Source organism: Ruditapes philippinarum, unplaced genomic scaffold (genome assembly GCF_026571515.1).
Source record: "Ruditapes philippinarum isolate M1 unplaced genomic scaffold, ASM2657151v2 ctg1047_1_1_1_1, whole genome shotgun sequence".
Taxonomy (NCBI): domain Eukaryota; kingdom Metazoa; phylum Mollusca; class Bivalvia; order Venerida; family Veneridae; genus Ruditapes; species Ruditapes philippinarum.
The window spans coordinates 415577-432288 of NW_026859122.1; the positions used below are offsets into that span (position 1 = coordinate 415577).

At 32.3% G+C, this 16712-nt stretch overlaps 2 protein-coding genes across 3 annotated transcripts; both read left to right on the plus strand.

Moving 5' to 3' along the window:
* Positions 1-71: 71 nt before the first annotated feature.
* Positions 72-11681, plus strand: LOC132755337 (transcriptional repressor protein YY1-like). 2 transcript variants are annotated; one of them, XM_060746208.1, is made up of 8 exons: positions 72-537; positions 1278-1425; positions 1813-2029; positions 2430-2602; positions 3788-3850; positions 7845-7874; positions 8544-8621; positions 9134-11681. In XM_060746208.1, exons 1-7 carry the CDS (start codon positions 105-107, stop codon positions 8581-8583), a joined length of 1104 nt encoding a protein of 367 aa, XP_060602191.1. In that variant the 5' UTR covers positions 72-104; the 3' UTR covers positions 8584-8621; positions 9134-11681. The 2 variants fall into 2 exon arrangements, with proteins under 2 accessions (XP_060602191.1, XP_060602192.1); XM_060746209.1 differs by lacking the exon at positions 3788-3850.
* A 1570-nt stretch (positions 11682-13251) lies between these two features.
* Positions 13252-15693, plus strand: LOC132755343 (D-beta-hydroxybutyrate dehydrogenase, mitochondrial-like). The gene is made up of 4 exons (XM_060746213.1): positions 13252-13829; positions 14128-14347; positions 14889-15089; positions 15506-15693. The coding sequence occupies exons 2-4, from the start codon at positions 14134-14136 to the stop codon at positions 15676-15678; spliced, it is 588 nt and encodes a 195-aa protein (XP_060602196.1). The 5' UTR covers positions 13252-13829; positions 14128-14133; the 3' UTR covers positions 15679-15693.
* The last annotated feature ends 1019 nt before the right edge of the window (positions 15694-16712 follow it).

Below are 16712 nucleotides of genomic sequence, written 5' to 3' on the forward strand. Positions count from 1 at the left end.
GTCTTTCGATATGACGTCACGATTTGAATATTCATGATCACGTGACCTTAAAGTAGCAATTCGACCCTACGGCGAACTCTACGGTCGCCATTATTGAAACAAAGATGGCGTCGATCATTGGGTCGGAAGTGGAAATTCAAGAAGTTGAGATAGAAACGGTTCCTGTAGAATTACCAATAGAAACCGTTGAAACTTCTGATAACACTATTGAAGTACAACCTATGATAGCACTACAACCTCTTCCTGAGGCTGGACATGAAGAAATAGTGTTACAAACGCGTGAAGAAGTGGTAGGAGACCTCGTGGGGGACGGAATTGCTGTCCCAGCCCCAGATATTGAGCTTGTAACTGAAGATGTCACGACATCAAGGAAGGGAAAGGGTGGTAAAAGGAAAGGAACTAAATCAAAGTTCATATCTAACACAGGATTAAACGAACTCAGCCTGGATATGCCTACGTCAAACAAAAAATGGGAACAGAAACAAGTTCAAATCAAAACTTTGGAAGGAGAATTTTCAGTGACAATGTGGGCTTCAGGTAATGATTTAGCAATCTTGATGTTCTGTAGTAATTTCATCCATTTTTTACCTATTGAAAATGATTTGATAAGCGATTACAGTTGGGAATGAGACCGGTATTTGGTCATTTTTTGGTATCGCTGTAGAAAGGTCACAAAGGATGAATGACGTCAGTCACTAAGCAGGTCACGACCATATATGATCATATTATCATTCTATATTATATTTTTGCATGATCACAGTCAAAAAGCGAAGTTTGCAGTGTGTTTTCATGTTTGTTTTGATTTTGCGTCCGCCATCATGAAATTCGTGGGCGCCGCCATTTCTTAAAACATGGCGGAGATTTTTGGAATGGCGGACAGGCGCCATTTGCATGTATTTGTTGTCTATATGTTCTAAAATTACGCTTATGTTAGTATCAATTAGTAGTTCTCTTTTATGTTAAGTGGAAGAGCAGATATTTTTCATTTGTTTGGTAACAATTAAAGTTTTGCATAATGTAACATTGGCCACCAGTTTCATTTGAAAATTTTTATAAATCAGAAAATATTGCATACTTTGTTCAAAGATGGCGGACGTTATTCTAATAGCGCAGCTTTGGTCACGTGACGATTTGCTTAAAATAGAATCATTGTTGAAAATGAAAGTAGAGTTAATTGAAAATAGGTTATTGAAAATGTTTATGTTTAAATAATATTTAACTGGTAACAGAACTAAAATTTTTGTTAATAATGTAGAAAATATTTAATCTTTTTATAGGAGATGACAAAGTTAAACTTGAAGAAGACTCCAGTGTGTCAGAATCTGATGCAGATTTTACAGAATACATGACAGGCAGAAAATTGCCTCCAGGTGGCATTCCAGGATTAGATTTGAGTGATCCAAAACAACTTGCAGAATTTGCGAGGTATACATAATAAAATTTCTCATTTTCAGAAATATGTGTTAGAATTAATTACTTAAAGTGTGTACTTGTATGTTTTTGTTACATTAACATTGTATAGATTATGATATTTAAGTATGTCTTTATCATTTAAATACAACTTTTTAGGTTGTATTACTTTTCCAACTCAGCTAATAATCTGATAAGACTATGCCATATGAACACAAATAACCTATTGAAATTTAGCTCATAAAGCAACATAAGTGTTATTCTAAACCAATTGGCAGTGTACATTTACTTTTTTTTGTTAGTATTAATGAATAGACAAATCATAACAGAATTCCATTGAAGACATATCTTTCTTAATCATTTTAATGTAAGGGGTGTTTTTTTTAACTTTCAATATTGCAGCATCAAGCAAAAGAAGCCTTCAGATGATGTTCCAAGGACAGTACCCTGTCCGCACAAAGGATGTAACAAGATGTTCAGAGACAACTCTGCTATGCGTAAACACTTACATACACATGGTCCACGGGTACATGTTTGTGCAGAATGTGGAAAAGCATTTGTTGAAAGCTCTAAACTGAAGAGACATCAACTTGTACACACAGGAGAAAAACCTTTCCAGGTTTGTTTTATTTAGAATCAAAGGGAATAAATACGTTTTTTTTCCTCTCCTTTTATGATTTTACAGGTCTGTTTAGACTTCTGAAGATACTGCACTACAGTCCTAATAAATATTGTACATTCCTAATTTATTAACTATGTAGTTATGTCCTTTTGATGTGAGGATAAAGTCACACTTGGTGGATATGGATCAGGTAAACTGATTAAAATGTTAAAAGAGGGCACAGTAAAACAAGTCAGACAATGCATGATAACAAGCTTTGAGCTTTTGGTAGTCTTAAAAAATGTTACAATGTTTTTGAAAGAACTATATAATGGGTATTTTTTCATTGTCTAATGAAAGATTTATTCATGAGTTCTTTGTTTGCTGACCTATTGCAGTGTATTATTACTTATTTCAGTGTACTTTTGAAGGATGTGGTAAAAGATTTTCGTTAGACTTCAACTTGAGAACACATGTCAGGATCCATACAGGAGACCGGCCGTACGTTTGTCCGTTTGATGGTTGCAATAAGAAATTTGCACAGTCAACCAATCTAAAATCACACATACTCACACATGCAAAAGCTACAAGGTAAATTGATTAATTTACTAGACTACTGAAATTTTACTTTTTTCCTGTTAACATCATGCAATAATTCAGTATTTAATTTGGACGTAACTGTGTTATTCTGCATGGACAGAACACAAACTCTATAACCCTCCTTGGAAATACTTTGAAATTGGACTCTTAGCATTTTTACCTACAAATATTTTTTTACAACCCATGTGAAGTTATTAATGAAATCATCATTTCTGTATCTTTTTGTATATACTCCATTCCAATTTAATTTAACTAAATATTTATACAGAATTGAGGTTTTCTTTACGTCAAGTTTGGAGGCATGTGCCTAATTAATGACCGCTCTGTGTATACAAAGCTATTTTTTGAATGTTATTTACACCTGGTAATGGGCATTTCTCACCTTTTTCTGTAGCATGTTTTGGGAATTTCATTGTGTTATAATTATGTTTGTTACTGAGACGGTTTATACCATATATAAGACACATAAGTTCTATACTGTCAATATTATTACAGAACTTTGATGGCGCATGTAGATCAATAGATTGTCTTCATGTCTAAAAGAAATAATACTGGAAGTTATGATGAAAAGGCCATAAAAACAAGGTCAAATATGTGCTGTGATATCAAATTCCCTTTTACTTGCAATGGACAGTTCCAAATCCAAAGCAGGGAAACGTCTTTACATAAATATATTTTATGATTCCTTCATTGTCAAATAAAGAGTTAATAAAGAAAGTTTTTTATGAGGGCTGCTGGGCATGCTTATAAAATACAAGATATATGATGACCTAACCAGCGAGGTCATTTATGTTTCTTGTTCAGAAACAGTGAGTTACATTTGGTCTTGACTTTTGAAAGGGAGATATAATATTTTTGTTTTTGATTCCCAGGAAACTTATCTGTTATAGTTTGAAAATCAATAAGATAAAGATTTTTAATTTTCATAACTTGTATGTTCTTTTCAGTTTTGAATAAGACAAAAAATTAATATACCGTCCATGAAAGTAATAAAATTAAAGAAAATTTGGGATTCATTTGCGACTAAAGCTCTTATAACAATATATATGCTCTGCTGTAAAGCTCTTTTTGTGTAACAAGGGTATATTTAATCACCTGTAAATTAGCATTGATTTATTTCTGTAGTCAGTTAAAAGTGATTTAATGGAGGCATTTTGGTGTATATTCTGCTTTCAGTCAGCTTGGTGCCTCATATGCCACCTCCTCCCCAGAGCTTGAACAGGCACATCTAGTTATAGGGTAGGTTCATTTTGAACAACATGATCATTATATTTCTCATGTTTTTTTTGTTGAGAGTTTTGCCAAGTTTTTCTTATGTAGTAATTCTTGGTATTAAACAACCTTTCAAATTTTTCCTTGTTCATTGGCAACTTTTTTTTGAGATAATAGATATTGTTTCCTTAAAAAAAATGGAATATTCAACGCCATTAATGTTATACTGTAAGACTGAAGTCTTTTTTGGCTTTTGCTTGCTTGCAGTGCTTTGGCTATATAATCCAGTTTGTACGATAAAATATCAATTGATCTACATGGGCACAATATATAACAGTAGCACTTTTTATACGCCCGTTTGAAAAACGGGACGTATTATGGGAACGACCCTGGCGGGCGGCGTGCAATTTTGTCCGGAGCATATCTCCTACATGTATGGAGGGATTTTAATGAAACTTCATATAAATGTTCACCACTATGAGGAGCAGTGTCGCGCACATGAACCAGGTCTCTAGGTCAAAGGTCAAGGTCACACTTAGAGCTCATTGAAAAATGCTTGTCCGGCGCAAAACTTCCACATGTATAGAGGGATTTCAATATTACTTGGCACAAATGTTCACCATTGTGAGGCGGAGTGTCGCGTGCAAGATTCAGGTCCTTGCGGCCAAGGTCAAGGTCACACATAGAGGTCAAAGTTCAGATAAAAATATGAAGATGTGTATATGGACCATTTAGTCATCATTTATTGAGGGATTGTAACACAAATGGTCATTATCAAGACTATGGCTGTGATACATATAATTTTGGTCAATATATACAAGGTCAATGTCACTAAAGATGATGAAATATCCAGATTTTGTAAATAGAATTTAATCAAAGGGCGACAACAAAGTTATTACTTTGTTCATAAATGACTTACACAATTACTCCCCTTGATCTACTTTCACTTTCAATTCTAAAAATAGAATTTAATCAAAGGGCATGAAATAATACTCTTTCTTGGACTTGAGTATGTTCTAAAGAATGTAACATTTATTTACACATGTTTCATTCATTGGTCAAGATTCTTAACTGTGATCACTATTGTGTTCTGTAGACTTGGTATTTGTTCATAAAGATCATACAGTAATTACCTTATCAAATGTAAATACTTTCTCATAGAAATTTAATTATATTTTAATTTTCAAGTAAATATCAGTTCAGCTCATTCAAAGATTAAGAATTGTAATGAAATGTATTTCCCTAGAATAAAATCTTAAATCAGAATTTTTTAGTTATTAAATTACAATTACATGTACTTTTTATACGCCCATTTAAAAAAAGATAAAAATATGAAGATGTGTATAGGGACGATTTAATCATCATTTATTGAGGGATTGTAACACAAATGGTCATTATAATGACTACGGCTGTGACACATGTACTTTAGGTCAATATATGCAAGGTCAAGGTCACTAAAGATGGTGAAATATCCAGATTTTGTCTGGAGCATATCTCCTACATGTATGGAAGAATTTTTATAATACTTTATGGAAATGTTCACCACCATGATATGTATTGCTCCATGCATGATCCAGGTCTCCAGGTCAAAGGTCAAGGTCACACTTAGAGCTCATTGAAAAACGCTTGTCCGGAGCAAAACTTCTACATTCATAGGGGGTTTTCAATATAACTTGGCACAAATGTTCACCATTGTGAGGCTGAGTGTCGCATGCAAAATTCAGATCCCTGCGACCAAAGTCAAGGTTACACATAGAGGTCAAAGTTCAGATAAAAATTTGAAGATGGTTATAGGGACCATTTAGTCATCATTTATTGATGGACTGTAGCACAAATGGTAACTATCATGACTACAGGTGTTACACATTTAATTTAGGTTAATATTTGCAAGGTCAAGGTCACTGGAGATGATTAAATATCCAGATGTTGTCCGGAGCATATTTTCTACATGCATGGAGGAATTTTAATGTTACTTTTATAGAATTGTTCACCACCATGAGACGTAGTGCCCTGCACATAAACCAAGTCTCTAGGTCAAAGGTGTAGGTCACAGTTAGAGCTCATAGAAAAACACTTGTCTGGAGCAAAACTTCTACATGCATAGAGGGATTTCAATATAATTTGGCACAAATGTTCATCATTGTGAGGCTGAGTGCCGTGCATAAAATTCAGGTCCCTGCCACCAAGGTCAAGGTCACACATTCTGTGCATATCTTCCCTACTGATTTGTTTTAAGGTTCATTTAACAACACAGTGCCAAGAATAAAAACTTGCTTGCTAGATAACACTTATCCATAATGCCCCCATCTCCATCTAAAGCTTTTTCGTAAACGGGCGTATTTTGTGACTATGGCACCCTTGTTTCTCATGTATAGAAAAAAATGTGCAAGACAGTTTGTACTATTTTACTTTTCAATGAATGACAAACCTTCGGAAGCCTTGGTAAAATATTGTTTAAGAATTTGGTCATTTATCCTTGGTAAGAACTTTGCTGATGATGTACAAATATTGTTGTATTATATGATAAAACATCTTTCTGGGGTAAAAGATTCACATCAGCTGCAGTGTTTTTATATAATTATATTACATGTTATTTATAAATGGAGCATTGTGTATATTTTACTTGAAATAAAAATTTTGGGAGGTTATTATCATAGTTTTATAGCATGGTATCAGGTAGTTGTCAGTCTGCCAGTTAGCTCAATAGGGAGAGCATTGGTTTAATCTTTGGGCCAGGCATAAGTTCTCTGTGACATTTGATCCTTATTTGCCATTTGTCTCTCACAGTTTCTTTAGAAATTATTAGGGATAAGTAGTCTGTCACTTGCAGTGAAATTGGTAATTACTGGTAAGTTATCCAGGCAATCTGGTTAGGTGGATTAACTGTCAAGATATGATAAAAAAACATGCAAAAAATCAGCATTAAAACAACAACAGGTAGACAAACAAGCAAACAACAGTTGTAATCGTATGTAACCCTTGTTGTTTCACATACGTTATATAGCTAATAACATATGTTCATACACAAAGTCACTGTTACAACTTTTAAAATGTTTTTATAACAAATTATGAACCTGTAGATTCTTAATTAAGATGATAATAATTTGTAAATTTGCATCTCATTCTGCTATATATTACATATGTATACATGTAGATGATATAGAATTCAAGATTGTCCATTGAAAATCAACATGACATACTCATAGTATAATACCTTAAAACATATTTACTGGAATAAATCATATATATTGATCTCTGTTTTACATCCCTAGTGTAATTTTGTGCTGTTCTTGTTACAATTGTGATATTTTGATATTGTTAACTTACATTAACAAAATTGCTGCAATAAATTAATAATTAAGTGCTGTTTTGCATTTTGCTATTTTAATTGTTTAAAATGTGTATTATTAATGTATTTGTAAATGTCATCATCATTATTAACAAGATGTGTTAAATAATTGAGAAATGTTCAGATATTTCATATTAGGTGACTAAATAACAAACAATGATGTTAATATGCATGTAGTTCCAAAATACAGTACATACACATTATTATTTAATAACCCTTAAATAATGGCCCTGAACAAGTGATAATTGTAGTGAGTTAATGATCAAATTTTAAAGTACATGTATTCTCTGTGGTCAGATACCATAACTAAAGGAGTTTGTCTGTATATCCTTTCCTGTTTTACATGTTTGTTTAAATTGTTATAACATGAAATTAATCTATATATAAGCTGATATAAGTATTTTCATAATTGGACTATATCAGCTGTATCTCTGGTTTAACAGGTTTAACATGCTGTATGAAGCTATTACTTATATAACAATTGTCTGTTTTAACATACAAATGGCTCTGCTTTATTGACAACCTTCTGCAGTAACATTATTAGCTATATTTTATCATATCTGGCTGTATTAGCTAATAATTTTAGCATATTTATTTGTTACTACTTACTATAAATAACTGAATGCATATGATTTATTTAATATATTAATGCACAATTTATTTATTTTACAGAAATCAGCCAAGTTACCAGATACCTAGTCAGTAAGTACATAATTTATCTTATAATTCAGTGCAGTTAAAGGGATGCAACTCTAAAAGTGAATAGTCAAACAGTTATTATATTGTTAACAAATGCATTATTTTACCAACCTAAAAATGTCTCAAATTTAAGTTGGATTATCATAACAAAAATAGATGTTTAAGTTTTGTGTTATTTTTATACAGCAATTAACTTTAGTGTGTGTCTCGTAGTCATATAAAGATTATTTAGTTAACAACTAAAACAAGACTTCAAATATGATCTTCTAAAAACAAATTTAATTTAAACCAAACTTTATTGTTTTAATGTTGGTGATTTGTTCAAAGAATTAAATTTCTTTGGAAAAATTTGGTTCTCATGGCAACCTAATGCATAATATAAAAAAAACTGCAAAAATCTAACACAAAGTCTGATGGACACTAAACACTTAAGCATGACAGGTGTGATGTTTTGCATGAATCATAACTTAAGAGACCTTGAATTATAGCCTCTTGGGTCAAGTTGGCCTCACCCAAGGGGCACATGGTTTAATAGGCATACATAAGGAAAACTTGTTGCAGCATTGTATTTCACAAATGCAGTCGTCAAATCTAAACATGAAAGTATTTAAAAAAAATATGTTATTCTTGTGATGTCAGCATGTTAAAAGCATGATTTTGTTATGATTACAGGGAGACAATGCTTATAGGGTACACATATGAGGAGCAGTGACTAGGAGAAGCTGTTGAAAGAGCTGAAGAAATTGAGTAGTGAGTCATTTCTATATACTAATTGAAATTTTTTTTTTTACGTAACTGACCAAAAGTAAAGTCTTTAAGTTCAACAAATTTAACAACTTTGTCTCCGGACAGTCATTGCTTATCAGTCTCTTAACTCTGCCTATGCTTTCAAAATGTTAGCACTATTGAATTATACTGCCCTCTCATGTACATGTGTATACCTGCTCAGTTTTAAAAGTGAAGCAATATAATAGATTAAATTTCTAGCACAGCAATGTTGTTAAAGGAATCAAATAGGGATCTTGCAAAAATTAGATTTAACAGTTTATATTGATAACTTTAGAAAAGTTTTTTTTTCATGGGGGAGGAGAAATTATAATAATTGGTTAAGGAAATTAATTGAAATTTAAATATGATCTGTTCATCTGTACTAGATCGAAAGCATTGCAGTAAATTTTTGTTTTTATTTTGTCCTAATAAAATAGTTGTTGTTCAGTTTTGAAATAATAGTTTAATGATATTGTTTAATATTGGCATTCCAGTGAGCAAAGTTTCCTGCCATCATCATCATAAAGATCATGTGACCAGCAGGTCACATCATGGACAGTAACTTAATGCTGTGAAACAGAAAGTGATCATCACAGTCACTGTGTTCTCATGACCACCATATCCTGTTGCCAGTCCTGCTACATATGTATGACAAATCATGATCATGTGACCGCAGCATTATGTGAGCTAAATGACTGAACTGATCACAGGATCTCGTGATGTACACCTTCCAGAATCTGCACAGTAAGCTGGGAAAGCCTTTATCAGAGTGGGAGATGCTTCACTTCAAAGAAAATGGGGCTTTTTGATTTGATCGATAATATATAGTATTTACATTACGGTATTGCAAGAAAGGTGTTTATTTATTCCGACTTACAACAGTCACAATTAAGAGATGATTTTTCCCTTAAACTTTTGTCCCACATCTTTATACATTAGAGCTTAAGTGACAAAGTTTGAATTTATAATGATATACTAACTTGTCTAGCTCATGGCCTGATGATGGTGTTTTTGAGCCATTTTTTTTTTACATTCTTGAATAAGTGCTCTGTTATACTTTAAAATAAAAAGTAAATTTTCACATTGGCTAAAATTATTTTGAAGTTTTTTACCATGGTAACATTCAAACAACATGAGTTCAAAATTTTAGGTTTAATCAAATTTTGGGTCATTCAAATTGGGGAGTTATTATAAATATTGTTTGTTCTTATTGATCAAGCAAGTACCTGTCTCAAGAGATGTGTATGTATTACTTTACAAGCTGGTTACCTGCAAATCATGGGTTGTTTTTCTTAGAATGTTTATCACTGCTAGTGTTGGTCAGTTTTCTTACGAGATCAAGAATTTATTTGAAAATTGAGCATTCAAACTGGCCACACATTGATTGAATTTAGATTAATATATTTAAATGTAAGTTTTCAACACTTACAGGAGGGAATAAAATCAATGCAAGAATTTTTATTTAACTCAATAAGAATTTAGGTAAGCTAAAATTAAAGAATTTGATACTTCTATTATTTAAACAATGTTTTGCTGAAATTACTAAGAAAAGTTGATAGATTATATATAAAGAAGGCAAAGCCTGATATTATCACATTATCTGTATTTGTTGTGTTCACTATTTATGGTAATTCTTAGCTTATACTTTTTCTAAGCAGATATGGATTTTTAATTACCGATCTTGTTTTAATTTTATTTATAACTTAAAGTGCATTTACAAACTTACAATATGAGAATTATGCTTTAATGTTGATATATTTTGTAGAACATCAATCTAATCTGTTAAATACATGTTTATGTTATTGTGAAAAGACGTTTTGGTGTGAATGAATCATTGTTGAAATTTAGCAGAAGAATTATGACATTTTTCTAGAGGTCTTGTGAAGGGTTATATCTTGCTTAAAGCAAAAATCTTGTGTTGTTTTGCATGTTGATAAAAAGTAGTGAATAGTTTCAAAGTAAATATATTACAAAAAATTATTTTGATATTTTCTGATGATGTAATAGGGGTTTCTATAGCAGTAGCTTGAGCTGAAACTTGTGTTTTGTCTTGAGTGGATTTTACTGGCGTTAATTCTCACGAGGCGTAGTAGCGCTCAGAGTAATATGTTCTACTAGTAAATTCCATGTGAGCTAAATGTTACAGATCAAAGTACTCTTATAATAACCCTTTTATCATATACCTTCTAGGTTAATGCAGCTGGTCATATTGGAGCATATGATACATGCATTAAATATAGATAAATATATACAGATATACATGTATAACAATAATGGTATCCGGACAATTCCCCTCCCAGACGATTCCCCTCCCAGTAAATTTGAATGTTTTTTTTCACAACCCGGACATTTCCCCTCATGTTATTTTTACGGCGGACAATTCCCCTCCCGTCAATTTTACAGGGCGGACAATTCCCCTCCCGTTATTTTAGCAGAGCGGACAATTCCCCTCCCGCTGTTGTCAGAGCGGCAATTTCCCTCCCGTGGCGGTTGAACATTATATGTTATAATATTGTTTATTTGAAATGTCTTTTGGGCTTGTGAATATTCCAATCTGGTAGTCTGACCAGCCTAGTGGATTCAAATCCGAATTTTTTACACTGTATAATGTGAATGAATAGAGTCTCTATCTACTGATTAACTTTATCAATATGCACAAATCAGTTGTTTACAGAAATTAAAAAAAGCTGATCCCTAGAAATTGCATATTCCTAAATGTATGCATATGAAATAATATTTTAATTCAAATTGTGATGATTTTAATCTGGGACATGATGACATTATATATATTTGTGTTGCACATTTAATGTATATGTTTTGTCTATAGAAATTTGTCATAATTACTCTGGTATGAGTTAAGTGTTAATAATGCAAGTCAGATTCACTTTCAATATTTGAAAGTAGGCCAATTGTTGTTGTTGTTGTATAAATCTGTACCATACTGTACTATAAATGGCATGATATGTTCATGTACAAATTGTACAAAATTGTAATATAAGATCATGATTTATTTTTCACAATTAAAAATATCAGAAATGCTAATTCAGTGTCTTATTGTATGGTATATATCCTTTGGGACAAGTTTTTCTGCTGGTAAATTTGGTTGTTAAATGAACTCCACCAATGCCAATAGACTAAAATTTAAAATTTTAATATCTTATATAGATAAACTGGGGCAATTTAAACAGAAAGATTTGCAAAAAATGATTACGAAATTCACTCCGAAATTAAATTGAAAATAATGTTTTTGTGCTTTTTGTAGACCACTTTGTGATCTAGACCTACATCAAATGGAACATTAATCTTGAAAAATGATTTTCAATCCAGTCATGTCAAAAAACCTCAGTGGGTCCCTTTAACATGTTTAAGCCAATATGGTAACTATTCGGTGTTGTGCCATGTGGTGCATATCACAGTGGCGTTTCAGTGTATGTGCCCGTCAGAATTTTTCTGGACAAAAAATTCTTAAATATCATCCTAGACGAGTGTGTGCAAAAGAATCTGAATTTTAACTATCAATATCGTACTTTGGGTTTGCTGCTTAGTCAAAAAATTAAATACTTCTAGATTATTTATTCTTCGTTTGTTTCCTGGTCATTTTACATGCACATTATTCGAACTGTATAGGAACGAACATATAGTATGCTTATGAGTCAACTCGTGAATCTTTTCAACCTCAACCAGAAGTGTAACGTACATAAAGTACAATTTTAGCACAAAAGTCAGATGAACAATTATACCAATTTTTGCTTGTCTGATCTGTTGCTTTATCATCGACTATATGTAAAATAAGCGTTTTCCTTTTGTCATACGTACTTGCATATCTGGCACAGTTGTTAACCTCCACGAGGAGGAGGAGGGTACGTGCAAAACAAGCCTTAAAATATGTATAGGAAGACTTATCTCCGGTTGCATGTTCAGTTCCTGTAAAGAATGATCATCACTGTTTATATGAAAACAAAACTATAGCTGTAATTGTTATATATGAAATTATTATAATAGAAAGGACGCCGTTTAATGAATGCATTAAATTTCCATAATACATATACCCTTACCGGATTTAAAGTTTCTTATTTCATGATCATGATTTATTAATACTCTCTTTAATCTTATCCTCTTTAAGTGAAGTTGAAGATTTCAAGTGTATTTATTACCCCAATAAGTATTTAATGGTCATGAGATATATGATAGTGTCAGTCAACCTGTATAATGTGTAGATATATGCAGTATCATCGGCCGCGGTCCATTGTCCTTATCTTTTTTGTTAGTATATGTAACAACGTATTAAATTCATGACAAATACATCCGCCAATCTATTAATTTCCTGATCATGTACTCGACTTTTCTTTTTTCTTAAGATCTAATATCTTTAAAAAAAAAAGAAATAAGAAGAAAAGAAACATCCATTGTTGTATTAAATTCCCTTAAGCTTTTTAAATCAAATGTGAATCATGCATTTTTATGATAAAACTTCCATTTTATAAGTTCCGTGGTAAATGCTGAGCATCATTTATAAAATAGCAGCATATTCATGAAATCTCAGAACATGAGTTTTCATAACATATCACTCTTGAATTATTTATGATAAGAAATAAACGGTGTATTATTACACCAGGGTGAGATTTTCTTATTGATTTACGGTGTAGGAAAGTGCTTAACGTGAGAATATCGGCTGTAATATCCTGCGTCTTCTGCTAGTAGTAGGCCTACATACATCATATTTGACTCTTGTTTATTTGTACGTTCGCATACCGCGCATGTTTAATGTAAATTCTTTTTCATTAATCTCGCAAACCCATCTGCACTCGTATATACGCCGTGTTCTGTTGACATACAAGCCTCGGGGTTTTACGGTGGTGTATATTTCAAATCGTTTTATAGACCAGAAACCGCCACGGGGCTTATGTTAGATTTACCACCATTGGATGACACTTAAATGTGTTAAAGAGTTTGTCTGCTGAAATGTGTGACAGTGTGTAATCTTAAATAATCTTTTGTTCGTGTTTTGTTATATAGATGGTTACATAATAGCCGCCTCAATATAAATATATATGTAGCTGATATTTCAGCTATTTTGACAGGAGAGTCATTAAGGCGTGATTCCGGTTATATCCGATTGCTATCATCTGGAGACAATTTTAATTTATACAGTGTTTAATATATGACTGTAGCGTCAGGACATATTTTAAGGTAATATTTTACTATATTATTTTTGCAAGTATTAGTGAATATTATTAATTTGAAAAACTATCTATTGTTCTTTTTAGTCTTCTGTGAATTGTAAAATGTTAATCTTTAGAACATATTTTATTAAATATATTAATGTAGTGACTATTTTTTTTCACATTTCTTATTTCTCCATATAGTGAATATTTTGAAATGGTGTTTTGCTGGATAGTTTAACAAAGTTATAACTTCAGTCTTAAGATGGAATCGCGTGTTGTTTAACATATGTACTTTATCACGAAATACTGTTTTTGATTTTCAGACGACAATGTCGCTAGGAGACCTTTTACCGCTGCAATTCTACGAGGTTGCCTTTTTAGGCGCCTTTCTGTTTGTACCAGTTGTTGCCTTTCGCGGAGATTTAGAAAACTACTTTTTCGGTGTGCTGGTACTGTACATGTTACTGAGGGTTATAAAGAATCGAAAGAAATCCAAACTTTCAAGTGATGGGAAGGCTGTCTTTATTTCAGGATGTGACTCGGGTATGTTATATTTATATAAATATTATGTCAATATTTTACGCTCAGTTGTCTTACATGTTGTTTATTTTGAACTTGAAGTAAAAATAACTTATTTATAAGGTTGAATGAAGTTGACCTTTTTCAACTCTTTCGTCTACGTACACATTGAAAAACGCGGGAAGTAGTATAATCGTCCAAAAATGAGGATATTACGATTGTTTACGACTTTTAAAAAAAAAATTGTGTGTGCGCGTGCGCGTGCGTGCGTGCGTGTGTGTGTGTGTGTTATTCGAGATACAAACCTTTCCACTTCTCCAGTGCTTCTGTAAGATTGTCAGTCAACATTATTTATTTCACTGTCTCATTACATGTAGCATTGTGTCCACATGGGCTTATTAACCTAATGGAAATAATAAAATAAACAAAAATCATGTGCATTAATTAAGGTGTTTAGAGAGCATTTAATTCTAAAGTTAAAATTTGTTACTGTCTCAGATTCTGGTTTAATACCAGTTTATAAAGAAAACAATTTGATGCGTAGATTGCTCTGATTTATTTTCAGGATTCGGATACATGGCAGCAGAGAAGTTCGACAAAGAGGGGTATTCTGTGTTTGCCGGATGTTTTAACGAAAATGGTGAAGGTGCTAGTAATTTAAAGAAAAACTGTTCGGATAAACTCAAGCTTGTTGCTTTGGATGTAACTGACGATAAAAGCGTGGCTTCAGCAGGAAAGTTCGTCAGAAATAATCTAGGAGATTTACGTGAGTTATATATCACATTACTGCGATAATGTTCGTGCAATGTTTTAATGCACGATACATATACCTAGCCTTTGTTGTTGTTGTTGTTGTTGTATTGTTGCTGTTATTTCATTAGCAGGCAATTCGTACGACAAGCTGGACTGAGATCGCTGACCGTAGTTTTTTTAATGAAATGTATTTTTTTCCGTTGAACAAATGTCTGCCTAGTGTATATTTTGTGCTTTTTTTTCGTAATGAGTTGACTAATTTTAATTGTTTTGTTAATTTTTGTACTCGACCACGGATCTTAATTAATAATAATTCGTGACTCAACTAACTGTGATTTAAGATTATCTCTACTTTTTTTAATGAATCATCTTATTATCATAATTAGATGACATATTGACGTGTTGTTTCCATTTTCTATTTTACTCCAGAATTATGGGGCGTTATTAACAATGCTGGCGTGTATGGACATGGTGATGTTGAATTATGCCCAATTGAAACATTCAAGTCTGTAGTAGACGTAAACTTCTTTGGCAATGTTCGAGTTACACAGGAGTTCCTACCTCTAGTAAGGAATTCAAAAGGTAAAATACCATATTGCTGATTGTCAAAATGTGTTCTGTCGAAAAACATACTTTACTCGCATAATCTGTTGTCAATAATTAATATATAGCCTGTGCATACTAGTGTACAAGTTGTATGTATGAATCTTGTTATCTTTCTTTCAAACACCGTAAAAGCTTTATATATTATATTATTATAAAATATATTATATATATATATTATATATTATATATATATATATATATATATATATATATATTATATATATATATATAAAGCTTTTTTATATTATATATAGTGGTTTAATGTTATTTATTAGCAATGAGAATTTTTTTATCACTAATGTCCCGTAATACATAAAATTAAATTGGATCAGTTTTTTGAAATTTTCGTCGAAACTAAAAACATGAATTAAACTTATGGTAGCAGATGTTCATATCCTCACCGCCATAAAAGGCGCGGCGAGGCAAGAACGAATGCCATAAAAAATTTGGCTTTTTTTTCCTTCTGTTTCTACTGCCAATCTTATCCACAAATGATAAGTTGAAAAAAATTGGTTTGGCTTGTTGCTATTTGACTGGCCAGAAACGAAAACAAGACAAAATTTGTTGCGGGACTTTTTTTTATTGCTTTCCTACAATTAGTGAACAATAATTTCCCCCTGAGACAAAATTTTGAACTTTGTTCCCATCTCTTCGTAGTGAAATTCCTCCCGTGAGGATCAGACGAAAAAAAAGAAACCTTTTAGCAAAAATGGGACCCCGCGAGACAAGACGAAAACAAGAACATTTGTTTCATTGGCGCCTTTTGAAGTTTTCGTTGGCGACAATACTCCGTGAGAGAAAATGAAAACATGACATTTACATTTAGTTTGTTGCCGTTTCTTCGCTAGTGACATTTCTCCTCGAGACAAGGTGAAAACTTGTTGGTTTTTTTTCGCCTCTTTACTAGACTAGTGGCAATACTCCGTGAGACAAAATTTTGTTTGTTGCCGTATCTTTGCCATGGTTACAATACTCCGCGGGATAAGGATTTGATTTGGTTTGTTACCGCCTTTTCGCTAGAGACAATTTT

Coding starts and splice junctions, on each gene's coding strand:
- LOC132755337 (XM_060746208.1), top strand. CDS start 105: ATGGCGTCGATCATTGGGTCGGAAGTGGAAATTCAAGAAGTTGAGATA. Junction 2,030..2,429: donor CAGGAGAAAAACCTTTCCAG/GTTTGTTTTATT, acceptor TACTTATTTCAG/TGTACTTTTGAAGGATGTGG. Junction 7,875..8,543: donor AGTTACCAGATACCTAGTCA/GTAAGTACATAA, acceptor TTATGATTACAG/GGAGACAATGCTTATAGGGT.
- LOC132755343 (XM_060746213.1), top strand. CDS start 14,134: ATGTCGCTAGGAGACCTTTTACCGCTGCAATTCTACGAGGTTGCCTTT. Junction 14,348..14,888: donor TATTTCAGGATGTGACTCGG/GTATGTTATATT, acceptor ATTTATTTTCAG/GATTCGGATACATGGCAGCA. Junction 15,090..15,505: donor AAATAATCTAGGAGATTTAC/GTGAGTTATATA, acceptor ATTTTACTCCAG/AATTATGGGGCGTTATTAAC.